This window comes from Prionailurus viverrinus, chromosome C1 (genome assembly GCF_022837055.1).
Source record: "Prionailurus viverrinus isolate Anna chromosome C1, UM_Priviv_1.0, whole genome shotgun sequence".
NCBI classification, from domain to species: domain Eukaryota; kingdom Metazoa; phylum Chordata; class Mammalia; order Carnivora; family Felidae; genus Prionailurus; species Prionailurus viverrinus.
This window is the reverse complement of record NC_062568.1, coordinates 197,634,752-197,662,421: the sequence shown is the minus strand read 5'-3', so window position 1 is coordinate 197,662,421 and position 27,670 is coordinate 197,634,752. Positions and strand designations below refer to the sequence as shown.

The following is a 27,670-nucleotide window of genomic DNA, read 5'->3' as shown; positions in this document are numbered from 1 at the left end:
GTAAGTTCCAAGAGAGAATGAACACCTTTCATCCAAACACTTTGAGCCAGGCCAGAGAAGGGCCCAGTGCATCTGTCTCTCACTCGGTGCGGCTTGAGCTCCCCAGGGATGACCAGAATTGTCAGTGTCTGAAATCTGAAGGTGCAGCACCCACGGCCCTGCACAAGTCCTGCTGGCCCCCGTCAGCCCCCTAGGCAGGCTGTGTGACCTCAGCCAGATGCCGTCCCCTCTCTGATCCCACACTCTGTCTGGGCACCTCTAGAGTTGGGACAGAATCTGTATGTACCCTCTCACTGCTGCTCCTGACCCTTGGCCTCTGACCTGTCTTCCAGCTCCGTCGGCTGTGTCCATCATGCACCCGGTGAGCCGCACGGTGGACAGCATCACCCTGTCGTGGTCCCAGCCTGACCAGCCCAACGGCGTCATCCTGGACTATGAGCTGCAGTACTATGAGAAGGTACCTGTGCTCCTGGGCCCACTCCCCACCTCCACACCCCTGGGCCTGTGGTTCTACCCTCCTCCGAGACTGGACACCCTGGTACAGCAGAAAGAGCACTGGCCTCAGAGTCAAGCTGCCTGGCTCAATTCTGACTCCAGTCCTCCCCAGCTGGGAGACCTCAGGCAGGTGCCTTGACCTCTCCGAGTTGCGCTTTTCTGGTCTGGGGCATCAGGCCAGCAATCTCGGTAAAATGCAATGGTCGGGGCCCTTTCCTCACCAGGACCCCCTTCCTCTTGACTTCAGTGGGCCTGATGTTCTGAAAGAGCTGGTTTCCCAGAAAGCTTCCCCCATTCTGAAGCAGAGATTTGAAAGTGCTCCAGACAGCTCTGTACGGGGCAGGAGTGGAGCCTCCTCCCCATGTTGCCCTGATTCCAGCTGAAACACTTGTTTCCATTTGCCTGGATGCCACTTGTAGCGGGAGAGAGCGGTTTCTCTTTGAGCTTTTAATTCAGACCTTTAATTCTCTCTCAGGGACCCCTAGGACCCAGGGACCAAGGGTTAGAAGCCGCTGGTGTCGTAGAAGGAGCATTGGACTGGGAGTGAGAAGCCATAGGTTCAGGTCCCAGCTCCAACCATAACAGCTGTGTGACCTTGGGCAGCCATCTATCTCTCTCTGAGCCTCAGTTGCCTCCTGTGTCCAATGCAAACAAGATTGCCTCTCTTGTTGGCAAGACTGGGGGCTGCACAGGTCAAGGAGAAAAGGCAGGGACAGTACCCAGGATGGCTCCCGGCCCTAACAGAGTGTACTTTCCTTCCTCCCTTCTGCCCTGCCTTTTGCATGGTGGGCAAGAGCTACACAACATGAGGCCAGGCGAGGCCAGTACATTTGAACATGGGGCCTGCACGGTGTAGGGGCCAGGGGGTGGATGGAGCAGCTGGACATCAGAGGCTCAGAAAACTCTCTCTTTTTGAGTGGAGACTTTTCTTACCTGCGGCCTAAAGCATCAAACGGCCACAGAGGCTGGAAGAGCCCCTGGGAAAGGTGTCACTTGGATCTCATTCAGACTAAAGTGTAAATGACTACAGAAAGTGCTTTAGTTGAGGGTTGGGAACTGGAAATGAATAGAAAGTCTCTCCGTAAGGGTTGAGAGGAAAAGAGGTGGAAACAGTACCAGCCACCACTGCTGGAGCCCAGCCTTCGGAGGCCCAGCCCCGCCCTTCCACTCTGCTAACTGCCGGCTCAGCCAAACTCTGGTGAGCCTCAAGACGTTTTCAAACACCTATCCAGCCTCACCCAGCCGGTCTGTGATTGCTTGTTTCCTCGCTCATCCTTTGCTCTAGGCAGTGCATTCTGAGAAGCCAGGGACCACATCTGTCCCATTCACCATCTTCTCCCCGATACCCTGGGCCCAGCACCAAAGAGACACTTGAGAAATATTGGTTGAATGGATAAGTGAATGAATGCCCTCCCACGGCCTCCAGAGTGGGGACCTTGCCTTACCTCTGCCATTTCCCCAGCCTGGCACACAGTAGGTGCTCACGAGGTGCTGCTGGATGGCCCAAGGTGAGGACAATGTGAGGGAAGCAGCCCCACCCCTCACTGGGCCCTGGAGGGCCTTGAAGGAGCCAGGCATCCTGTAGCCTTAGCCAGACCAGCTGCTCCCAGGCCCAGGAAGCCCCAGGCCCTACAGAAGCCAGCATTTCCACCCCCTGTGGCGGGGACAGTTCAGCACCTCAGAATTCAAGAAAGAAAGGGGGGAAAAAAAAAACTAATTAAGAAGCTTTATGATTAAACGAAACTGAAAGTGTTTGTCCCCAAAGACTAGAGCGGAAATGAGGAATCCCGGCGCGGGTCCTGCCTACGACCCATTTCCTACCGAGGCGGGAGGGGCTGTGGAGGCTGATGGAGGTGTGAACCAGGAGGCGGCTCTGCCCTACTTTCTGCCGCTGCCCCGCATCCCCAGGCCCCTGCCGAGGTGGCAGGCCCAGCAAGCCCTGCAGCGGCCGCGGCCACCACCTGTTCGCGTTTCATGAGCACAGAGCACGTGCCAAGCACGCCACCTCCGTCGTCTCGTTCCTCCTTGCAGCAAGGCCATTCGCCCCCCTGGACGGGAGTGGAAACTGAGGCACGGAGAAGGTGTGTGACCTGTTCAAGACCACCCAGCTGCTAAGTGGCAGAGAAAACAGGATTTGGGCCTGCGTTCTCACTCTTCGCCTGGCTCTCCGGCTTCCTCCCTCCCCTTTCACCCTCCCAGGGGTGCTTCTGGGATGACTGTTAAAGGGTGGACAGGGCCAGGCTCTGAGGGGGGATCTTAGATACACATGGCGAGAGAGGGACAAGCCTCAGGTACAGCTGTGATGAGACATGGCGCTGCCCTGTCAGCCCCTCCTGCTGGGCCTGGGGTGCAGTGAGGGGCAGCCTGGAATCCGCCAATGGGAGAAATGGACACTGGTTCATTCAATATTTGCTGTCACCAACTTTGGGCTGGGCCCTGGGCTGGGTGCTGGGAGTACTGAGATTAGCCAGACATGCCCAGAGGCCTCAGGGCCTTCACCGTCCAGGGGAAAAGACACCTCCAGACACAAATAGCCATGAGACGGGCGTGACACAGTCACAGAAGGGCAGGCAAAGATCTGTCAAGGCACCAAGGAGGGACCCATGGTCTGAGTATAAGTGAGGGGAAGTCTTCATTCCAGTGACATTTGAGCTGAGCCTCAAAAGTTGCTAGGAGTTCACCAGACAGACAAGTGATGAGAGCAAAGTCATTCCAGACAGCAGAAACAAGACACGCAAAGGCCCTGGGGCAGGAGAAGGCAAGTGTGGAGGAGCAATATGAACAAGGGAGAGATTAGCGGGGAAAGAGTTGGAGAGGGAGGCAGGGCTGGGTTGTGGTGGGCCTTCCATGCCTTTGGAGTCTGGATTTAATTTAAAGTACTATGGGAAGCCGGTGGAAGGTTCTGGAATGATGTGATCTGACTCAGATTACGTTTAAGATCCCTGTATCTTGCTGTGTGGAAAACAGAGTATAAGGGGGTCCTGGAGACACAGACCCTTTTGAGGGCTCTCGTGGGACACCGAGTGAGAAATGATAGTGGCATGATGGAGTAAGGGCCAGCAGCACAGATGGTGAGATTCAGACAACCTTTTGAAACTCAGGGGACCAGGGAAGTGTGAAGGACAACTCCCAGTGGATGGTGGTGCCTTTTCCTGGGGCCAGTGTGGGTTCGCGATTTGTAGGTGTAGGTATGGTGCTTGCCAGGAGTGGAAAGGTATAGCCAAGAACAGACAGGAGAGTGTGCAGAGGAAAAAGAAATGGACGGATAGAATCAGGAGAGTGTGGCAGAATTAAGGGGAGAAGGAAAAAGGAGTTGATGAAAATGTCAGAGGAGATGCCAGCACAGGGGTAGGAGCAGTCTCGGTCCCCAACCTCTCAGGCTTCCTAGGTCAACCTGGCTGTCCCATCAGGGAGGGACCTCCAGGATGCAAGATGGCTTCTGACAAGTCCACAGCCGGCTCTTACCTAACACTTGGGAATCCTCCTGATGCCTGCAATTGATCTCTTTAATGAATGCTCCAAATCTTCCCAGGTAGGGAAGTTAGGCACTGAGCCTTGCAGTCCCGTGTGGGCCCCACCGCCACTATCTTTTCCTTCTTTAGAAAGGGCTCTTTTTGGAGCGGGCTCTCCATTTGGCCTTTCCCCAGCTCCACTGGGATTTCCCAACCTGCCCGGAGCCCGGAGCTAAAAAACCACTTTGCTGGAAGGCTCCTGGATGCCGCTGACAAATGGTGTTGGCCAGACCAGGGCTGGCTGTTTCCATCGGTCCCAGCGTCCTGGGGGAGGTGGCCTCCTTTGGCAGCTGCACCAAAGCACACAGGTTCATGCTCCCTTTGGCTCCCCCAGAGCTCCGGGAGAAGATTCATTTGTGAGGCCACCTATGGCAGACAGGTCCCTATAGGCTTCATCGATTGGTGTTTATTCAACAGAAATTTTTAGCTGGCAGAGCAAAGGGGAAGAGAAGGTGGGGGAGGCGGGGATGAACAGTGAAAGTCCAGGCTGCATAGGTCTCTGCCCAGTGTACGTGGAGTGGTACCTACATGGAGAGATCTCTTCACTCACTCATTTATTCTTGCATCCATTCATCCATTTAATGACCATTGAGGAAGGCTTGCTCTGTCATGGCATGGATAACTGTGATGGCCAATGTTTGTGAAGTCCTTATGTGTACCAGAAACGATACTAAAAGCTTTGCCCGTTTTTTTTTCCTGTTGAATCTCCATACCCACTCTGTGTGGCCTATAGTATTTTATCCCATTTTAAAGATGAGAAGACCGAGTCTCATAGGGCTTAAGAAATGCTCCCAGTGCCTCATTGGCCCATAGTCTTGGGGTAAGGATTTTTGAGCTGAGGACTGGTAGATTTCATACTAGATGTCTTCTCCTAACCTGTCAGTGCTTAGTCCTTATTCAGGTAAAGGTGTTCCAGCCACGAGGGAGGAGGTAGGGGACTCTAGAGCAGCTCCTTTGTGCCAGACACTGCCTGATCACATTTCATCTTTACAACAGCCCTGGGAGGTTGGCATTTAGTGTTCCTTTCCTGAAGTAGAAAACAGGGGCTCAGGGGAGGGAAGAGTCTTTCCCAAGGTCACAATGCAAGCAAGTGGAAGAATCTGCCTTTGAAATGACTTCCCAATCCCCCGCTCTGTCCTGTTCCCGCTTTAGAGAAGGGATCTGCTAGTTTCTTTCCTCAATCGGAGGCACCTGTGCCACTGGCTGTTAGCTTGCATCGCCATCCTACAATCTGGAACTTAAAACTTCCATCCTCTCTGAGTGGACACCCACCCACTCAGGCTGCAGAATCCGAGCAGATTCCGTGTTGGCTGGTGGCACCTAGTGGGCAATCTTGGTACTGCAACCTGGGTTCGTAGGTTGTTGAATGGTCTATCCTGTTTTTCATTTGTCGCTGGCGGTAGTTAGTGAGCACCTACTGTGTGCTGAGCCTGGGGGTCCCGGAGATGGATGGGACAAGGTGTCTGCCCTCAGGAAACCCACAGTCCTTAGAGAAGACACGTGCATATCGGAACAACAGGTGGGAGAGGAGAAAACGGACCTGCAAATCTTTTCTGGGACATCTGGGAAATCTCTGCAGCAAATGTGGTACTTGTACTGAGTCTTGATGAATAGGGAACTGCCAGGCAGATGGAGAATGGATATTTCAGATAGAAGAAACAGCACTTGCAAAGTATCAGAGTGTCCAGGGAAGGTAGGGTTGCCAAATAAAATATAGGACGCCAATTACATTTAAATTTTTTAAAATAATTTTTTAGTATAAGTATGTTTTAAATATTGCATGGGGGAAACTTATACAAAAAAAACCACCCTATTCATTGTTTATCTGAAATTCAGATTTAACTGAGCATCTTGTATTTTTATTTGCTAAATCTAGCAGTCCTACCAAGAAAGGGAAGGGAAGCATTTGGGTATGACTGGAGCCTGGAGGACCCTTGGGGGGGGGGGGTGGCAGGCAAGACTGGCAAAGGGCAAGTCATGAAGGGTCTGGAAAGCCAAACTAAGGAGTACAGCCTTTACCCTGGGGGCATTGGAACAGGTCTCTTTGTGCAGGCCTCTGTGCTCAGTCCAGGGAAACAAAACACAGCCACTTCCTTCAAGAGTTTACAGTCAAGATTGTGAGATCAGCCTGAGCCCAGGATAAGGGGGTGGAACGGAAAGCCCTCCTGGGGCGTCCACAGCAAGTGCTCCAGGGCTCAGAGGAGGGGAAGCACATCTGGCTGAGAGGTCAAACAGGCTTCCTGGAGGAGGGGGCAGAGGAGCGGACTCAGGAAAAGAGGCTTCCTAGGTGCTGCTGTCCCCTGGGAAGGGTGAGGGGGTTGGGAGGAGGCACTTGCAGATCAGCCCTTGTCCAGCCCCCACATCCCATGTCTCACCTCCTTGCCTTTGCACCTGGTGCTCCTGGCCAAGAATGCCCTCCCGCTTTTTGACGTGGGTGACTTCTGTTTGTTCTTTAAAATTCCATTACGTAAGCCCCACTCTGCAGATAGCTTTCCTGGACTTCACCCGATGTCCCCCACCCAGGTGAGGTCCCATGTTCATTGTGCTCACACTACCAATATCCACGTTTTATACATATGGATTCATTTTATTCTCTAAACAATCCTCTGAGGTAGCTGCCATTATTATTGTCCCCATTTTACAGATGAAGAAAAGGAGGCAAGAGAGGTTAAGAAACTTGCCCAAGGTCACAAAGATAATTAGTAATAGAGTCAGGACTTGAACCCAGGAAGTCTGGCTCCAGTTTGTGATTTTTTTTTTAACATTTGTTTTAAGTTTATTTATTCTGAGAGAAGGAAAGAGAGCATGAGCCAGGGAGGGGCAGCAAGAGAGGGAGAGAGAGAACCCCAAGCAGGCTCCACACTGTCAGCACAGAGCCCAATGCGGGGCTCAGTCTCACCACCCATGAGATCATGACCTGAGCTGAAAGCGAGAGTTGGATGCTCAACCGAATGAGCCACCCAGGCGCCCCCCCAGTGTGTGATCTTAACTTCCATGCTATGATTCCTGAAATAACATTGCGCCCACTGAATTTAATTGTCTTGAGAGAGTTTTTTCAAGGGCTCTGTGCATTGCACGTGTGTATGATTGGCACGTACAATCGGGTGGGCATTTTTCTGCACAAGGGCTCCTAGCTTCCATCAACTTCTCAGAGGGGTTCATGATCCTCAAGGTTGAAGTCTCCACACTGTTTTCCTGAACTGAGCTCTGTGAACCCAGTGCCTGTGCCTTAGTCCCTTGGAGTCCCCAGGGCCAAGTGCAAAGAGGGTGTTTGGGGAAAGTTTGAAGGGTAGCTGACAGATGCCCGAATGAGCATCATCTAGATTGGCAGACAGCTGCATCCAACTCAACCACATCCCCATTCCCACAGCAGCTAATCTGTGCCTTGTCCTGTGCTCCTTGGGTCACCCTGGGCAGTGCTCAGGTCAGAACTGGCATTCTGCGGGGTGCCTGGGGGGCTCAGTCGGTTAAGTGTCCGACTTTGGCTCAGGTCATGATCTCACAGTTCGTGGGTTCCAGCCCCGCGTCTGGCTCTGTGCTGACAGCTCAGAGCCTGGAGCCTGCTTCCGATTCTGTGTCTCCCTGTCTCTCTGCCCCTCCCTCCCTCACACTCTGTCTGTCTCTCTCTCTCAAAGAATAAATAAACATTTAAAAAAGGGGGGGCACCTGGGTGGCTCAGTTGGTTAAGTGACCGACTTGAGCTCAGGTCATGATCTCACTGTTTGTGGGTTCGAGCCTCGCGTTGGGCTCTGTGCTGACAGCTTGGAGCCTGCTTTGGATTCTGTGTCTCCCTCTCTCTCTGTTCCCACCCTGCTTGCAGTCTGTCTCTCTCTCAAAAATAAATAAAGATTTTTTTATAAATAGAAAAACAAACAAACTTAAAAAAAAAAAAAGAATTGGTATTCTGCATCTCTCAAAAGAAAGAACATTAGGTCCTGGGTACTCAAAGCCTTGGACATTAGAGGTAGCTCCATGTACTCCATTGTTTTCTTTTTCTTTTTTTTTTTTTTAAGCTTATTTATTTTGAGGAGGGATGTAGGGGCAGAGAAAGAGAGGGAGAGAGAGAATCCTAAGTAGGTTCCACACTATCAATGCAGAGCCTGACACAGGGCTCAAACTTACAAACTGTGAGATCATGACCTAAGCCAAAATCAAGACTCAGATGCTTAACTGACTGAGCCACACAGGCACCCCTACGAACCTGCTTTTGAGTTCCAAAGCAGCCACCAACTAATATGTGACTTTGAGCATCATTTTCCCTGTCTGGGCCTTAAATCTTGCCTCACTCGAGTGTGCTGTGGCTGAACAGGGGTCCTTGCACTTAACCTATCAAGGCATAGGGCAGGGAAGTAGCTGCGGAAGTGGGTAAGGGAGGCCCTCTTCCTGCTGTCTCCCAAGAACTCACAACCTAGACCTCAGAGTCTGCACATAGTGACCCCTCAGCATCTGTGTATCAGTCAGCTATCACTGAGGATAATGCTGCAAAATACACAATCCCCTAAATACGATGGCTTCCAAGTGACTATTTTTCTTGGTCATTGGTTGGAGTCTGCAAGTCAACTGAGGTGGCCCTGTTTCAGCATAGGAATTAGGTCAAGATCTTCCTTACATGTTTCTCATTCTGGAACCAGCCGCTACCCAGGTTAAGTCCCATCATGGCAGAAGGCAAGAGCACAAGAGGCCAAGCCAACTCAACAAACACATATAAAACCTCTGCTTGCATCATGTCCTCTAGAATGTTCCATGGGCCAAAACAAGACCATGGACAAATTTGGCATCCACAAGGAAGAGAAATACACTCTGCCTTCTTTTGTGGGAGGTGTTGGGAAGTCACATGCAAAAAGTGTGGGTGTGCAATTTAGTCACAGGGAGAGAATGAAGAATTGGAAACCACAGATGTTTATCCAGTGACCAACCCCCCCCCCCCACCACAAGTGGCAGGAGTGGGCACTGGGCTCTGGGCCCACCGTGGGCAACAACCTTGCTAATGGTCTTCTCTGTTCCTCGGCAGGAGCTCAGTGAGTACAACGCCACAGCCATAAAAAGCCCCACCAACACGGTCACTGTGCAGGGCCTCAAAGCCGGCGCCATCTATGTCTTCCAGGTGCGGGCACGCACTGTGGCAGGCTACGGGCGCTACAGTGGCAAGATGTACTTCCAGACCATGACAGAAGGTAAGCAGCATCCAGAGGGCAAGAGGCGGGCACTGACTCCACAAACAGAATACATGTAAAGGCAACTGCTCCTTCAACGTGCCTTTGCACAAATTAGAAAAGGCGCCCCCTCTTCTAGATGTCAACCTTCCCTGCTGGTTGGGAACCAGTCATACAGAGGTGCTATTTTCTGTGATTTGGAAAGCATAGGGGCCTCCATTGCTATCGTGTCAGACACTCCCTTTCACAGGACTCTCAGGAGCTCAGCCCTAACTTGCAGACACACTCTGAGCAAGTCACTTCCCTTTTCTGGTCCAAATTTTTCTCATCCACAAAATGAAAGCATCATATTCAGTCTTTGAGAGCACACCTATTTCATCCGTACACTCCTCCAATGACTTGCAGTTGGATTGAGAAGAATTCTAAAGTTCAGCAGCAAGAAGTGCTGGGATGGATTAGTGATGTCTGCCCTGGACAAGAAAATGGGAGGTTGCAGCCCATGTGCTGTGTGTCTCCCATTGCGGGACCACATGGTCTCTAAGTACCCTTCCTATTCTAATAGTCTTTGAGGAACAGCAGAGTTAAGAGTACGGGCTCTGATGCCAGCCGGACAGTGCTGATTCAGCCCTAACTGTGTGTCCCTGAGCAACTCACCTTACCTCTCTGAGTCTCCATTTTCTCATCTATAAATGGGGATGATAACAGCTATCTCATTGTCAACATCATCATCATTATCAAATTAGTGTACAGATGGGGGATGGATATCTGGAACCTGGCACAGGGTTGGCCGTAGCTCTCACATGTAGTTAGCGCTCGCTAAATCATAGTTAATGTCATAGTTGTCACTGCTGTGAGTCTGGGAGCCCTTTCACCAACCAATGAAGCCCCAAGGCAGCTTTCCTTATAACCAGACTCCAGCATCCCTTCTTAGCATCAGCTTCAATCACTGGCCATGGGCCTTGGCCTTTGCCTAGCTGAATGTCTCAGAGGCTTAGACCCATGAATTCTTGTTTTATCACAAAAATTCTCCCTAATGGCTTTACCATCTCTTCCAGGACGCTAATGGTACCTCCTCTATAAAGCCCCACTTCCTCGTGGCCAGCATTTTCACCTTTGTAGACCTCTTGCATGCCGGATGAGTGTCATTGACCTGGAGCCTTGGGGGACTGTCCCGAGATGCTTTCCTTACTAACTCAACAAATATGTGCTGGTGCTAAGGACCCAGGACTTATCTGCTCCCTGACTTTAATGAGCTCCTGTCTGGTCATGGAAGTACATGAGAAGTAATAATAATAAAATTTAAAACAATGATGGTGTTGATGGCATTGAAAATGTACTGAGTGGTTTCCAAAAGCCAGACCAATGCTGAGTGCATTTTATGCATTATCTCATATAAGCCCGTGGCCTTGGGTCAAACAGACCTCGGTTCAAATGCTGGCTTTGGCCACTTTGTAACTGTGTGATCACATGCAGGTCATGGCATCGCTAAGTGTCGCTTCCCACATCTGTAAATGGGGTGACCTTCGGCACCGAATCACAAGATTGTTCTGAAAATCAAACAAGATACATAACATACTTAGCACAGTGACTAAAACATAAAATACTCAATAACAATAATAGTTAATATTTACTGAGTGGTTGCTACCTGCCACATGTCCTTCTAAGTGCTTTACACAACAATCCTATGAGCTAGGAACTGTTAATCTCCCCACTTTACAGATGAGGAAACTAAGCCACAGAGAGGTAAGTCACTTTACCAGAAGTCACAGATAGTAAGTGGTACTGCCACTTAACCCAGGGAGTCTGGCCTCAGAGTCCGTGCTTATAACTGCCTCTCTGTAGTTATAAGTCAGCTTCTTATCATTGTTGATTTTCACATCAACATTGAGGTATAATGCCCATTTTATAGATGAGAAACTGAGGGTTGGAGCAGTCCATGGACTTGTCCAAGGTTACCTCTGAGCGAGTACCGGCCAGTTCTCCATCTGGGCATGTGACAGGTGCTCTATCAGGAGCAGGAACAGAATCTGGGGATCCTAGGAGACCCAGCCAGGTGGGGAACATTAGGACTCCCAGAGCCAGGCTGACAACAACGTGCTTTCTCCCCCAGCCGAGTACCAGACAAGCATCCAGGAGAAGCTGCCACTCATCATCGGCTCCTCGGCGGCCGGCCTGGTCTTCCTCATTGCTGTGGTCGTCATTGCCATTGTGTGTAACAGGTGGGTGGGTGTCTCCAGCCCCTTTCAGGGCTGGCTGAGCATCTATTCAGCCATGCCTGAATAGCGTCTGTGAGCCAAGGAGATATTCCCATCATCCCCAGGGCCAGGGAGAGGCTCGCACAGGCCTGGATACCCTCCCTCCTACCTAAACGGCTGCCATTGGCTACATCCCTCTGGGCTCAGAACATGACTACATGTTGAGGCCCCTACATGACTAGGGCCACAAGTGGGGTGTCAGAGGGGAGGTTGAGGAGCTCAGATAAGGCCCACTGGCTTTGGTGGCAGGAAAGACAGAAAGGATGTAGATGGGAGGAGGTGGGGGAAGGGGAAGGGACATCCCAGGTGGCCGGCACAACATGTGCCCAGGCAGGAGGTGGGACTTGTTCCTGACTTCTGCAGGGCATCATGCAAAGACCCTCTCTTCCTCCTTAGATCCCCACTTTATAACAGACTGGGCTGTAAGGTCAGATGGACAGAAGCCCCTGGGATGTCTGGGGCCATGGGCGATAACTTTCAAAGGGCTTGGCTGGAGAGGGGATGGGGAAATGGTGAGCCTGGATTTGAGGTGGGAGAGGTGGGAAGGGATGAGGGCGGCCAGGAGGGGTGAGGCTGCTAGGCCGGGGGCAGGCAGGGAGCCCCCTGGCAGGGGTGTGGTTTTGAGGGCCTGCCCTCCCTCTTCCTATCACCTACTGTGGCTCCCAGCTCCCCGGGGGCTTCCAGGTGGCTCCAGCCCTTTGCTCTTGTTCCAGAAGACGGGGGTTTGAACGTGCTGACTCGGAGTACACGGACAAGCTGCAGCACTATACCAGTGGCCACAGTACGTACACCCCAGCTGGGCCGGCGCCCTTGGGCCCCTCACTCTTAGTTCCCAGCAGCCTCCCCAGCCTCCTTCCACTGCCTCCCCACCATGCCGCAGCCAGACTGAACGTTAGGCTGTTCCCCGAATGGGCCAAGCTCACTCTTCCCTCTTAGCCTCTGCACATGCTGCCCCCTCTGCCTGGGGCATCCCCCGCCTTCTCTTAACCTGTGTGACTCTCCCCTCTTCCTCAGCCGCGGCACATACAAACCGCTCTGAGCGGCCTCCCCGGACCCCACCCCCCCATCCCGCCCGGGCTTCAGGGCCCCATCTGTGTTTGCACAGCGCTCCCTTACCTGGCCGCACCGTGATGGCCGTTTCCTTGTCTCCCCAACAGTATAGCGGGAACATCTGGAGACCGGAAAGTGTGTCTGACACTCACTGCTGCCCCCCAACACCAGCACACTGCCCAGCACATAGAAGACATTAGATACATATTTGTACAATAAACACATGAGTTAAATTAGATGATGAGGACCCCAGGCTCTGGCCCAAGAGGTGACTCTTCCGGTAGCCACTTCAGGCACTGTTTTAGGTGCTGGGGATACACAAGTAAGCAAACCACATTTCCCTACCCTTGTGGAACTTATACTCTGGTGAAGGGACAGGGAACAACAACAACAAAAAACACAGGTAATAAATGAGAAAAGCGCATGATGTCCTAGAGAAAAGCGCATGGTGTCCTAGAACAAAAGGCAAAGTAGAACAGGGCGATGGATCCAGAGTTGCAGGGTCAAGGCTGCCTTTTCAAACAGGGCAGTCAGAGTTGGCCTCAAGAGGGTTTCAGGTGAGCAAAGACACGAACAAGCTAGGGGCGTGAGCTGCGTGGATATACCTGAGGGAAGGGCCTCCCAGGCAGAAGGAACAGTCAGTGCAAAGGCCCTGAGGCTGGAATGTGCCTGGCAGGTTTCAGGAACAGCCAGGAGGTTAGTGTGACTGGAGCAGAGTGAGGAGGCAGGAGGGGCAGGTATGAGGGGTTGCAACATGCAGATTCTTGTCCGCCATTGCAGGGCCTTGGTTTTTATTCTGAGTGAAATAGGGAACCTCTAGGAGGGTCTGAACCAAAGACTGACGTGCTCTGAGTTACAGTTTTGACAGGACCTCTCTAGCTGCTGTGTGGAGAATGGACTGAGGGGGCTGGAGGGTGCCAAGCAGGACAGAAGCAGGGAGACCTGAGAGGTGGCTGTTGGAATAATCCAGGGAAGATATGTGGTGCCTAGACCAGAGTGGAAGCAGTTGGCGGTTGGATTCTGACATTTTCCAAAAAGTAGATGCACTAGATTTCCTGCAGGATTGGATGTGTGGAGCGTGCAAGAAAGAGCCGAGTCGAGCAGTTCTAGATATTAAGCCTCTGGGTAACAGTCAATTTAAAGGAAAAGTTCCTGAGCTTAAAAAATCATTTTAGACATAAACGTAAAAAATAATTAAACCATTAAAATTTCCAGAAGACAATTTCGGTAACTATGTAATGGATATGTGGATAGAAAAGGAGTTTCAGGGCACCTGGGTGGCTCAGTCAGTTGAGCATCTGACTCCTGATTTCCGCTCAGGTCATGATCCCAGGGTCATGGGATCGAGCCCCGCTTAACATTCTCTCTCTTTCTCTGCCCCACTCCCCTGCATGCACACTCTCTCTCTAAAATAAATAACATGAAAAAAATTATAAAAAGAAAAGGACTTTCTAAGCATAAAAGCAATGGAAAGCTCTGGAAAAAAAAAAGGCAAATTTAGCTACACCAAAATAAAAAATTCACCTGTACATTAAAAATAAAAGTCATAAATTACATCACCCCCTCCTCTTCCCCAAGTAATGAAATCATGGTTGTAGATATAGCTAAATGCATACAGTATGCCCAGGAATTGTTTTCATGCGGTACATATATTTGTTCATTTAATCCTTATAACTGCCAACTTTGAGCATGAGGGAATTGAGGCCCAGAGAGGTCACAAAGCAGCTCAGGGCCAGAACGGAGGTCCACACTCCTCACCACACCGTGCTGTCCACACCTGACTAAGTGTGGACTAAGGTGGACGAAGCTGGACGAAGGTGGCTCACATGCTTCGTCACCTGGAGCCATGTGGAAGCCTCACTATTTAGAGTGTGAGTGGGTAACAAGGAAACAGGTGACAGCAGGGATTTATTTTTAAAATAGAGCCCAGGATTTGTTCATGGATCAACATGTTCTAAAGCTCAGACTCCTGCTCCCTGAATCTAAAAAGGACTTTGTTTTTTTCAAAGCCCTGCCAGCCTTGGGGTCCCACACCCCCCGGCAACCGTGTGTCGCCGGGACAGAGGAGGAAGCTGAGGCCCGGAGATGTGTGTGACTGGCTTGAAGTCACCCTCACCGGCTCATATGTTCCCTCGTCCAGCAGGTGCTGAGTGAGGACCAAGGTCCATGGTACCTGGATGTGGACCAGAGGGACCAACCTGGTTTCTCTTCCCTGCTCTACCACTGGCCAGCTGTGTGACCTTGGGAAAGCCATCGAACCTCTCTGAACCTTGGCATCTTTATATGGGAAGTAGCAAGAATGATGCTTCTTTCACAGAATTGTGAGGATTAAATGAATTAATGGATATTAAAGTGCTTCCTAATAATATTTAATAATAGCCAACTCTTCTCTATAGCAGGTAACAATTATTCGGCGCTTTCTATTTGCCAACTACGATACTTAGCCCCTTAAAAAGATTCTCGTTTAACCCTTGCAGTCCCCTTATGAGGTAGGTGCTATTTATGATCTCCGTTTTATATGTGAAAAAAAAAGTGAGGCACAGAGAGGTTAAGTAACTTGCCAAAGGGCACACAGCTGTATCAGTACAGTGGTTGATCCTCCGTTCAAACTCATAACGCAGCTTTTTTGTGACTATTATTACTGGCATATCCAGAACTCAGACCTGGTTTCTGAATGTCTGGTTCTTCCTCCTTCCACTTGAATTTCCCATTTGGGTCCAGGACAGCGGGTCCTGACAGTCATAAGTCATCCAAACAGCAGACCAGTATTTTCTGAAGACTCTGACTGCAGAGATCCTTATCCAACTTCAGTTTAGCAAATACCTGTCCTGGGAGCCAGGCCTTGAGTAATCACCTTCCATTCCAGGAGACAGGATGGGAAAGCACCCAGAAGAAAATAGTAGGCTGGCAGTTACAAGTGTCAACTCACAGCCAGACGACCTGGATTCAGCCCCCAACGGGCTGTCGCCTTGGGCAGGCCATCTAAACTTTCTTATGCCTCAATGTCCGCATCCAAACAATGGGGATAATATTAGGTTGGACCCAATGAAATTGCCATGTTTGTAGGTCGTAAACAGCCAAATACTAACAATTTCATATGGCTCAGCCTAATAATAGCATTTACCTGGCAGAGTTGTCAGGAGGATTAATTGGATAGACGCCTGTGAAGTACCCAGAACGGGGCCTAGTGCCTGGTGAATCCACACTGAACTGTGAGTAGATTGTGTTATTAATGGTGAGGTGAAACCAAAGGGTCACAGAAGCAGAGACAGTTTTACTCAGAGCCATACAATCAATAAGCGTTTATTAAGCATCTACTGAATGCTCCTTCACTTGTGTACTATAGAGAAAACATTCTAGAGCGAGGGCTCGTAATTGGGGGTTCACAAACCCCAAGAGCTTCAAGGGCCGGTGAGCATTCCAAAATTGTATGCTGGGTATGGGAGTGTGACACACACGTGAATAATTTTCCAAGGAGCAGATCCATAGCTTTTGGCAAATTCTCGAAGGTATCCATGACCGCAAACAGGTGGAAAGAGAAAAAAGGACATTTCAATAGGTAATGCTATTATTCTTTCAGTAAGCATTTCTCGAGCCTGCTCTATGGGTCAGGCTCTGGCATTTAGCATGAGCTAGAGAGACATGACCCCTGTCCCCCTGAGGGAGAGAGGGTAAAGCAAGCCCTCACAGGCAGCAGAGTGTTCCAGAAAGGGGTGGCAGGAAGCTGTAGACATGCATATCCGGCAGACCCCATAAAAGAGGAGAGCCATACAGATGTCACGGCCATAGGAGTGGGTGCAGAGACAGGGCTTCGGGAACCTGAAGAGAAAGCATGGATCTCCACTAGAAGGATCCAGGCAGGCTTCACGGAGGAGGTGGCATTTGATCTAGACACACAGAGGAAGAGAAGTGCATTCCTGGTGGAGGTAACCACATGAACAAAAGCACAGAGTACAGAAATGATCAGGTGTGTGGGACCTCTGGGTAAATACTTCCTTTTTGCTGTAGAGGATCAGGGAGCTGAAGTTGGAGCCCAACCCAGAGAGTTTGGAAGGCCAGATGAAGGCACTTGCCTTTGTTCTGCAAGCAATAGAGAGCCCTCCTGACCAACACTCCTGGCCAAGGCTTGGGGATGGCATGTGATCGGCTGACAGTGCCCAAGTCAGCTTTGAGCTCCTGCTCTGCTTCTCCTTAGCTCCCTGAGCTGACCCATTCCTGTCCTCCCTCCACAGCTGGCCTGGCGGAAAGGGCTTCCCCCAGTTCTGTCGGAGGGAGGTTGAAAGTCAGTCACCAAGAACCACAGGCCAGGCTCAGAGTTTGAGCAAGAAAGGGAGCATCTCCCAGGGGCTGATGTCCCCAGTCTGAGGAGGGCTGACTTAGAGAAGGGGTCACGGCTGAACAGTCCAGGAGGAGGAGAAGGCATGGACCAGATCTGGTTGGATTGCATCTGGGAGGCCACGGGCATGATGATTAAGAGTAGTGGCCCTTGGCTCAAATCTGACAGGCCTGGATTCAAGTCCTGGCTATACCATTTTCTAGCTGTGTGGCCTTCGGTAGATTACTTAGGCTCTCTGAGCTGCAGTTCCCTCATGCATGAAATGAAAATAGTGATCCTTTCCTCCAAGAGTTGTTGGGTGCAGAAAATGAGATAATCCATATAAAGAGCCTGCCCAGTGCTGGACACAAAGGGTCTTTTTTCTCTGTCACATGGATTCTGCTCAGCTCTATAGACACTGAGTGTATATTCCATGTAGAACTTTATGCATTATTCTAGGGGAGAGAAAAACGAGGAAAGACCATGCACCCACCTACCCCCTCCACCCAGGCTCCCACAGTTATAGGTGGTGGTTCTTAATTTCTTTTGGGGTCTCAGGCTCCTCTGAGTCAGCTGAAAATTTTGGATCCTATGGCCAGAAAAACACAAATATGCGGACACGTGTGTATATAAAATTATAAAACAGAAAAATCTAAACTCGGGGATGGATTTGGGGAGAACTTCAACTGTCACAATATTTATTTCCATAATTTTTAGACTATAAATAAAGAGTATGAGTCACTTTTCTAATTCAAAATGGTAATAATAGGGGTGCCTGGATAGCCCAGTTGGTTAAGCGTCCCACTCTTGACTTTGGCTCAGGTTATGATCTCACAGTTGTGGGTTCGAGCCCCACGTTGAGCCCCACTCTGGGCATGGAGCCATGGAGCCAGTAAGATTCTCCTCTCTTTCCTTCTCTCTGTCTCTGCCCCTCTCCCCCACTTGTGCTCTCTCTCTAAAATAAATAAATAAATACATACATGCATACATGCATACATGCATTCCATTTGGGAGGTTACCAGACTCCCCTGTCCCACCAAACTCATCCTGGGTCTGTCAAGTGGTTCACAGACCCAAATGAAGAAACCTTCACCTAAAGCGCTAGACAGGGACCCCTGGTTGGCTCAATTGGTAAAACATGTAATTCTTGATCTCGGGGTTGTGAGTTTGAGCCCCATGTTGAGTGTGGAGATTACTTAAAAATAAAATCTAAATAAATAAATTAATTAATTAATTAATTAGTTAATTAAAGGGCTAGACAAACACCTACATAAATAATCCAAAAAACAGCTAATGTGTTAGAACAGTAGTTGGCAAACTTTTCTGTAATGGACCAGAGAGTAAAAATACCATAGGGTCTCTATTGTTAACTACTCAACTTGGTCACTGTAGCTGAAAGCAGTGCCAGGCAAAGGAATGCACGCAGCTATGTTCCAATAAAACTTTATTTACAAAACGGTCAGTGGGCCAGTTTGCCAACCTGTGTGTTAGAGGTTCCAATTTTAGATTCCTGGAATATCTGCAACAGAAACAGAGTGATCAACTAACATGTCTAAGGTCACACAGCTGAGCAGCATTGATGCCCCCATTCACCAACCAGCCAAGCCTTACTATGGTCCAGGGACTCCAGCTCCCTCCTCCTAGAGTTGCTGCCTCCAAAGTCGCTGCCCCTGGGGCAATGGAGAATGTGGGCAGGGAGCTTGGGAAGCCAGAGGGGGCCTGGGCAGCAGAAGACGAGTTATCTGGGAGGGAGAATATGGGATTGATCACCTTTCCCTTCCTTCCAAGTGTTTTGTTGGCTCAGTGCTAGGATCAGAATTAGGTCTTTGATACCCAAGTTACATCCTTAATTTCTGCATCAAATAAAAAAGTACACCCAAATCAAGAATCAAATTAATATGCCCCATGTCCAGCCACATGCTGATCACCAGGAAATTTGAGATCCGGCGTGGTTTAAGACTAACTAGTGGGGGACCTGGGAAGTGGGCCGAGTGATGGGTCCTTCGACCCTAGTGAGTAGGCAGCCCCTCCAGGCTCTGGGGCCTGCCTGGGAGAGCTGAGGCAGCCAGGAAGTTCCCTGAAGGGAGAGGATGCTTAAATTAAGCCTTAAAAGACAGGGAAGGCTCCTTAGCAGCTGCCCAAGAACATGGACTCCTGCCTCCTCTTTCTGTATATCTTCCAAATCTCTCTCTTCCTTCTTGACTTCCTCTTCCTTTTCTTTGCACCCCCTGATTCTCTAACACAAGAGAGACAAACCTATCTATCCTTTTATGCCCACACCCATAGTAGACATTGCTAAACAACCCTGACAGTCTTTTAGCTCCTTCAGGAAGACATTACGAATCAATTAGAGTTGGAACAAGAGCTAGAACCTATTTGCTCTCTCTGCCGAGCTCTCTGTTCTCCTCACCCTTCTACTCAGCTCAGTGCCCATCTGCTCACCGAGACTCAGAGAGGTCAAGTAACCTGCAAAGGGTTGCCCAGTTCCTATCGGGCCATATGGGAGTGTATTTCCCTCTACAGAGGGACTAACCGTAGCCTTTCCATTTGTCCACATCTTGATTCTGTGCATGTGACCAAGCCTGGTCTTGTCCCCCAGTGACCCCAGGCATGAAGATCTACATCGACCCTTTCACCTATGAGGACCCCAATGAGGCAGTGCGGGAGTTTGCCAAGGAAATTGACATCTCCTGTGTCAAAATTGAGCAGGTGATTGGAGCAGGTAGGTGGTGGGTGCTCTCCCAGGTACCATGGCCTCAGCCATGAGGGGGGAGTACTCTAGGGGCAGAGGGGAGCATGTGGGGTAGGAGCCTCAGAGGACCCTCCAAGGCCTGAAGGTTCAGAATAGCCAAGGTGGAAAAGCCCTCAAGGGTCATCCAGGAAAACTACCTCATCGATAGATGAGGAAACTGAGGCACAGGGCTGGGAAGGAGCTTGCATATCATGTCAGAGATCGAGCTAGGTCTAGAACCCAATTCTCTGGACTCGGTCTAGTGCTGTGTCCTTCCTGTCCCTCTCTCCATCCCCCCAGGTTCCCCTACAGCCTTACCCCATACCCAGCCAAATACCATGGGGCAGCTGTGGAGAGTTTACTGAGACCTTAGGGGCCCCCACATTCTACAAAGGGGTTCTTTGTCAAGAGGATGAGCTGATCACTGGGGAGAAAAAGTTCATTCAGGACCCAGGAATAGAGGTTACAGGGAGTGGGAAGGTGACATTTCCAGCTGGCAAGTGACATCCTGCCTTTCTTGGTGTGTGTGTCCCAGGGGAGTTTGGTGAGGTATGCAGTGGCCACCTAAAACTGCCAGGCAAGAGAGAGATCTTTGTGGCCATCAAGACGCTCAAGTCAGGCTATACTGAGAAGCAGCGCCGGGACTTCCTGAGCGAGGCCTCCATCATGGGCCAGTTCGACCACCCCAACGTCATCCACCTGGAGGGCGTTGTCACCAAGAGCACGCCTGTGATGATCATCACTGAGTTCATGGAGAATGGCTCCCTGGACTCCTTCCTCCGGGTAGGGAAAGCCAAGAGTTCCAGGGGCCCATGGGTGGGGAGGAAAAGGAGTGGTGGAAATAACTTCATGTTGTCAGAGCCTGACGGGGTCTTGGGGAAAACCTGTGTCAGGAGGGGCTCGTCTGCTGCCTCTTTCCATCCTCTGTCCCCCTGAACCAGGTAGCGGTCTCAGAATCCTTTCAATCTAGGAAACCACAACCAGTCCGTCAAAGTTAGCACACAGCCTGAAATCCGTTATCATCGATGCTCTTAGCCAACCTTCTCATTATGCAGGAGAGAAAAGTGAGGTTCAAAGATGGGTACGGTTTGCCCAGGATTACCTAGGGGGTCAGGGGGAGAGCCAGGACTGGAGCCAGGTCTCTTGAACCCTAGTCCAGGATTTTCACCAGATTTTGGATTTCTCCAAAGCCATATGGGCTAGTGGGAGGAGTCCAGAGCACAAGGCCAAGAGAGGAGAGTTTTCAGACCCCCCCAGGAGATCACAGTTAACCAGCTAGACAAAAAGCATAGAAACGTGCTGCTAGACTAGTTGCCATTTAACAAACGTTTTTAAGCACCTCCTATGTGCCATGCACATACCTCTGTGCGCCTTCTTATTTAACTCAGACAGCCCTGGGAGATGGATATAACTTATCCCCATTTAATACACAGATGAAGAAAGAGACTCAAGAGGTTAGGTCACTTGTCCAAGGTTGCACGGCCAGCAAAGGGCAGAGCCAGAGTCAAACCAGCTGCGTCTACTCCAAAGCCCATGTTCTTTCCCCCACCGTGAAATTGGCCTCTCGTGGGCCTCTCTCAGACCCCCAAGCATCTGAATTCTTCCCACAGGGAGCATGAGGCCAGGGTAGCAGGGTCCTGCTCTGGTTTCCTGTTGTGCCGATGATCCAGAGCTCTGATTGATGCCCTCCCATTCACTATGTGTTTTCTCCACTTCTCCCAAAGCAAAATGATGGGCAGTTCACAGTCATCCAGCTGGTGGGCATGCTCCGGGGCATCGCGGCTGGCATGAAGTACCTGGCAGACATGAACTACGTCCACCGCGACCTGGCCGCCCGCAACATCCTCGTCAACAGCAACCTGGTCTGCAAGGTGTCTGACTTTGGGCTCTCACGCTTTCTGGAGGATGATACCTCAGACCCCACCTACACCAGCGCACTGGTAAGATGGAGGCAGAGAACAACAGGGTCATGGTGCCAGGAAAGAGGACATACATAGGTGTCCATCTCTGCCTACAATACCTTTTCACTGACACCTGCTCATGCCAAGCACTGTGCCGGACCCAAGAGACATAGAGGCATAAATCACAGTTTCTGCCCTCTTGGAGCCCACAGGCTGGCAGGGGACACAGATGTGCAGAGAAACATGGGGTAACAGAGCTCTAAGTCAGGACACCAGTCTTGGGAGGCCCAGGAAGGCTTGCTCAGAGGGGGTGAGATGTGAGCTGAAAGCTGAAGGGCCAGTAACAGTTTGTCAGATGCCATGTTCTCAAACCAAGCTGTGACTGGAACACAGACCCTAAGAGGGGAGGTGGTGGGCAGTGAGACTGGAGAGGCAGGCAGGGCTGATTTTGGAGACCTGGAATGCCTAAACTCAGGACTGTCCCCTGCTGAAGAGTTTTAAACGGAAAGGAGCAAGACGAAGCCCCCGCCCGAAGAACTCAGAATCTATAGCATAAGAAGAGGCAAGCACACAGGCAAATGATTTCATTACTGCTCTGTATGACAAATGCCTCCCTGACAGAGATCGAGGACCCAGTTGGAGGATTAAAAAGAGTGAGCAACTCCTTGGCACTTGGGACTTAGGGAGAGACTTTCAGAGATACTTAAAGGATAGGAAGGGGTTTTCAGACAGCAGAGTGAGGAAAGGCATTTCATGCAGAGGGAACAGCACGTGCAAATTCTCAAGGCCTAAAGTAGCATGGTGAGTTTGAGAAAGAATGAGGGGCTTCGTGTGACTGGTACGCACAGGGCATAGGGTGAGGAATATTGAGAGCAGAGACCACATGGATCAGCCTCTCACCCATTAACTTTCCTCATTGTGTTCCCCAGGGTGGGAAGATCCCCATCCGCTGGACGGCCCCAGAAGCCATCCAGTACCGGAAGTTCACCTCAGCCAGTGACGTGTGGAGCTATGGTATCGTCATGTGGGAGGTGATGTCCTACGGGGAACGGCCCTACTGGGACATGACCAACCAGGATGTGAGTATCCAAGGGGGCTGGGCAGAGCCTCTGTGGCCAGCCAGATGGGAGGGGAAGATCCAGAATTCCTGGCCTTTTTCTGATCTCCCAGGGAATGGGAGCAAGGTCTCTGAGATACCGGGCCAAGGCAGCTCCCAGCCCAATGGTGGCTGATTCAGATGTCTACACAGGACCCTGGACTCTCCAGAGGTCAAGAGCAGGAAAGGCCTACACATCCACAATTCGGCAAATCTTCAAGATGCCTTCACTTTGTGGTCAGCCCTGAGTGAGACTATCTCAGGTGTTTTCCACATAACTGGGGGACAGGACGCTTATTCCAGGAACAAGATGTTGTCATCAGGAACTTTATGATCAGCTGTTAAATGGGAGAAGGCAGGTGTCAAGTCCTGTAGGTGTTGAGGCAAGGGCAGCATGAAGAAAATCAGGAAGTCTTCACAGGACAGGTGGGATGCTCACAGTAGTAGGACTTGGAGACATGAGGACTTCAAATGGGAACGATAACCCGGGCAAAGGCCCCGAGGTGGGAACTGAGGGATCATATTGGGGATCGGTAGAGAGGAAAGATGATCAGAAAGGTTGATAAGGTTCAATAATGGGGTGTTTGAAAATCAAGCCAGCAAATTCTGATCTACAACAACACAAAACGGGAAGGACTTGAAGAAGCTTCTTGAGCATGGAGGGTGACTCACGGTCCAGCTAGGGAAAGTGATTCTGGGCCTAGTGGCAGGACACATTGGAGAGAGGGGGTAGGCACCCAGGTTGCAGGTCAGACTGAGGCCATAGACGGTGGGAACTCAGGTGAGGCCCGTCCTTGGGGCTGTATCCAGGAGGTGAAAGCAGTTGCCATGGCAACCAAATAGGTCTTTCCTGCAATACAGAGTGGGGGGTGGAAAGACAGGACAGGTTAGAGGCAGATGCTCTTACCCCACCCACCCCACCGACTCTGCCCCTGTGTTGTTTCCAGGTAATCAATGCCATAGAGCAGGACTATCGGCTGCCGCCACCCATGGACTGCCCAAGCGCCCTACATCAGCTCATGCTAGACTGCTGGCAGAAGGACCGAAACCACCGGCCTAAGTTTGGCCAGATCGTCAACACGCTGGACAAGATGATCCGAAACCCCAACAGCCTCAAAGCCATGGCACCCCTCTCCTCCGGGTACGGCTCTGGTCTGGCCCCACTCCCTCCTCCCAGTATATCTCCACCCCATCCCCAGCCAGCCCTTCCTGTCTCCAAATCTCCACTCCCCCAAGCTCCACCTGCCTCGGGCAGATGATCTACACTGCAGCTCGGGGTCAGGGAAGGCCAGCACTAATGTTCACTGGGCATTTGCCCTGCCTTGGGGGTGTGGAGGAGCCCAGGACACAGAAAAGGAGAAGGAAGCGGTAAAGGTGGTAAAGGAAGCACTTTTTTTTTTTTAATATTTATTTATTTTTGAGAGAGAGAGAGAGAGAGAGAGACAGAAACAGAGAGAGAGAGAGATAGAGCACAAGCATGGGAGGGGCAGAGAGAGAGAGACAGAGACACAGAATCCAAAGCAGGCTCCAGGTTCTGAGCTGTCAGCACAGAGCCCAACACGGGGCCCCAACTCTTGAACCCCAAGAACGTGACCTGAGCTGAAGTCGGCCGCTTCACCGACTGAGCCACCCAGGCGCCCCAGGAAGCACTTTTTAAAGCATGGTCAGAGACCTACCCTATGACCCAGCAATAGCACTGCTAGGAATTTATCCAAGGGATACAGGAGTACTGATACATAGGGGCACTTGTACCCCAATGTTCATAGCAGCACTCTCAACAATAGCCAAATTATGGAAAGAGCCTAAATGTCCATCCACTGATGAATGGATAAAGAAATTGTGGTTTATATACACAATGGAATATTACGTGGCAATGAGAAAAAATGAAATATGGCCTTTTGTAGCAACGTGGATGGAACTGGAGAGTGTGATGCTAAGTGAAATAAGCCATACAGAGAAAGACAGATACCATATGGTTTCACTCTTATGTGGATCCTGAGAAACTTAACAGGAACCCATGGGGGAGGGGAAGGAAAAAAAAAAAAAAAGAGGTTAGAGTGGGAGAGAGCCAAAGCATAAGAGACTGTTAAAAACTGAGAACAAACTGAGGGTTGATGGGGGGTGGGAGGGAGGAGAGGGTGGGTGATGGGTATTGAGGAGGGCACCTTTTGGGAGGAGCACTGGGTGTTGTATGGAAACCAATTTGTCAATAAATTTCATATATTAAAAAAAAAAAAAAAAAAAGCATGGTCAGAGAGGACAGCATTGAAGAAAAATTACCAGAATCTTGGTTGGTAGACATATTCACTGGTCACCAGGTTTCCTTCCTAGCTACCCTCACGCTCAAACCTAGACCCTCTCACTTACATTTGCAGCCTCCCCACCCCAGCCACGCACGTGCACACACACACACGCACACACACACACACACCATGGCCCACACTCAGGTCACCATCCCTGAATCAGAGAGACTGTCAGCTCCAGTGATCCGGGGCTTGTCTTCTCCTGGGGGTCCAGGGCATGCTCCATCAGACCCGAGGTCACCACTGCCTTGCTTGGGTGGCGGTCCCAGACCCCTGTCTCTCCTGGCCTTGTACGCTCTTTCTCTCCAGGACACTATCACACAGGGTTTCTGAGGGGTGTCCAGCCAGGTGTCTTCAGGATCCAGGGCTGGCTGTATCCAGAGACTCTTTGGGCCCAAGTCCTTCACCTGCCAAGTTTTTGTGGCCAAAAATTTGTGTTTGCGTCTGCCTGTCCATCCCCACCGTGGCCCTGCGTCAGCTACTCCTGACTCTCCGGATAAAATCACTCTGAGCTTTTAACCCCGTGAGAGTCATTTCACTCTCGCGAGTGCCACCAGCCTTGTCTGGACGTTGGAGGTGCAGCCCATAGCTTCCTACAGCACACCCAGCGTGGAGAAGGATGGAGGAAATACGGAATAGTAGCACACTTAGTCCTGCGCACTTAGACTCCTCCCTCCTGCAAATAGGAGGCTTGGAGAAGCGTCTCCCTCCTCACCGTGGTGGTCCAGCCTTCCAGGGGTCCCCACAGAGGCTTCCCTGGGTTTTCCAGGTGGCCTCAGCGTGGAGTCCTGCACACACACTCACTCTCACATAGCCACACATATACGTGTGCTCATTTACATAGGTGCAAATTCACACCCACTCTCACACAGAAATACTCGCGTACGTATACATTCATTCACCTTTGTTCACGCAGATGGATACCCAGGGGCAGGTACGCAGCCCACGGGTGTGCCCACACCCATGCTTACCCCCGCCCCCCTTCCCAGCTCATGCCCTGACCATCTCTGTTGCCCACGCCACCCCCAGAATCAACCTGCCGCTGCTGGACCGCACGATCCCCGACTACACCAGCTTTAACACCGTGGATGAGTGGCTGGAAGCCATCAAGATGGGGCAGTACAAGGAGAGCTTCGCCAATGCCGGCTTCACCTCCTTCGACGTCGTGTCGCAGATGATGATGGAGTAAGTGCCCGGCTGCCTCCACCCACCATCATCAATACCCCTCCCCACCCATCCCACTAAGTAGGGGGCTCTGGAGGGCGAGGGACAGACAGTGTCCAGTAGGGATGTGTGGGACAAGATGGCCAGCTTGGGGTCATATTCAGAACACCACCCAGGTCTGCCTGTGACCGTGGGCCAATCAGAACCTCCCTCAGCCCCAGTTTTCTTCTGTAAACGGGAGATTGGTAGGACGATCAAAGGGATATAAAGTGAGCAGGCGCTTCATAAGTGCAAGTTCCCTCCTCCCTCCCCGCAGCAGGGGAGACCAGTGCCCCCTGAGTGTCCTGACTCCCAGTCACGTGCTCCTTCCAAGCCCAGCCCATCACTCCTGCTCCAGACATCCACCCACTCACCCCCCTCCCTTGCTCTCTTCAGCAGGACACCCCTGGAGAAGCCCAGACAGCTCTCTACCTGGCCCAAAGTCCCCTCCATCCCCACATTTCCTAACGCACATGCTTCTCTCCTAAAGGGACATTCTCCGGGTTGGGGTCACCTTGGCTGGCCACCAGAAAAAAATCCTGAACAGTATCCAGGTGATGCGGGCACAGATGAACCAGATCCAGTCTGTGGAGGTTTGACATTCATCCGCCTCGGCTCACCTCTTCCTCCAGCCCCCCCCCCACTCTGCCCCACACGCCAGCCCCCTGGTTCTCCGTCCACGTCCACCGCAGGGTCAGCCACCTGCCAGGAGGCCACGGGCAGCAGGAAGAACCGAGCAGCGCTCCAGCCACGAGACGTCACCAAGAATATGTGCAACTCAGATGATGGAAAAAAGGGAACGGGGACAAAAGAAAATAGATCCAGGGAGGGGGCGGGAAATACAAGGAATATTTTTTAAAGAGGATTCTCATAAGGAAAGTGATCATTGTTCTTAGGGAAAAAAAAGAAAAGAAAAGAAAAAAAAAAAAAAAGGGCTTGGGAGATCCACGCGATTTGTCCCAATTGGAGACCAAAAGCAGTTTCTCTCCAACTCCCTCTGGGAAGGCGACCTGGCCAGAGCCAAGAAACACTTTCAGGAAAACCAATGTGAAGGGGGAGACAGGGGCCACCCTTCTCTCCTGTCCCTGGGCTGTTCTTCCAGGCCTCACTCAACAGCCACACGGCAGGCAGACGGGGCAGGCGGGCGGCCAGGCAGCCGCCACGAGAACCACTCGGGGAAACTCCACTCCCGCCGCCACTGGGCAAACAGAAGAATTTTTCTGTCTTTGGAGAATATTTTAGAAACTCCAATGAAAAAAGACTTGTTTCTCCTGTCGGCTCATGGGGCCGAAAGGGGGCTGTTGTCTTCCTCGGTCGGGGAGACCACGGGGACACCGGCAAGGTCAACCTTCCTGAGGATGCATAGCCCTGCCTGCAGGCCCGATGCTGCAGTGACGACAGGATTGCTCCTGCATTTGGGTTTGTTTACAGCAATTCGTGGACTCGGGGGTATTTTGGTCAGGGGTGGATTTGGTTTGGGGGGTTTGTTTGTTGGGTTGTTTTTTTTTTTTTTTTTAATGACAATGAAGTGACACTTTGACATTTCCTACCTTTTGAGGACTTGATCCTTCTCCAAGAAGAAGGTGCTTTCTGCTTACTGACTTAGGCAATACACCAAGGGCGAGATTTTATATGCACATTTCTGGATTTTTTATA

General features: G+C 51.0%; 1 protein-coding gene across 3 annotated transcripts in view; it reads left to right on the top strand.

Moving 5' to 3' along the window:
- The window catches only part of EPHB2 (EPH receptor B2), a 187,094-nt gene extending 160,164 nt beyond the window's left edge, over window positions 1-26,930 (top strand). The window contains exons 6-16 of one of the 3 annotated variants that reach the window (XM_047873614.1): window positions 333-457; window positions 9,019-9,181; window positions 11,271-11,379; window positions 12,132-12,196; window positions 19,380-19,502; window positions 20,047-20,294; window positions 21,236-21,451; window positions 22,342-22,491; window positions 23,456-23,649; window positions 25,841-25,996; window positions 26,505-26,930. In XM_047873614.1, coding sequence (XP_047729570.1) covers window positions 333-457; window positions 9,019-9,181; window positions 11,271-11,379; window positions 12,132-12,196; window positions 19,380-19,502; window positions 20,047-20,294; window positions 21,236-21,451; window positions 22,342-22,491; window positions 23,456-23,649; window positions 25,841-25,996; window positions 26,505-26,613 — 1,658 coding nt within the window. In that variant the 3' untranslated portion in view covers window positions 26,614-26,930. Of the gene's footprint in view, window positions 1-332; window positions 458-9,018; window positions 9,182-11,270; window positions 11,380-12,128; window positions 12,197-19,379; window positions 19,503-20,046; window positions 20,295-21,235; window positions 21,452-22,341; window positions 22,492-23,455; window positions 23,650-25,840; window positions 25,997-26,504 lie in introns of all 3 variants that reach the window. The other 2 variants (XM_047873613.1, XM_047873612.1) reach the window with 2 other exon arrangements.
- The last annotated feature ends 740 nt before the right edge of the window (window positions 26,931-27,670 follow it).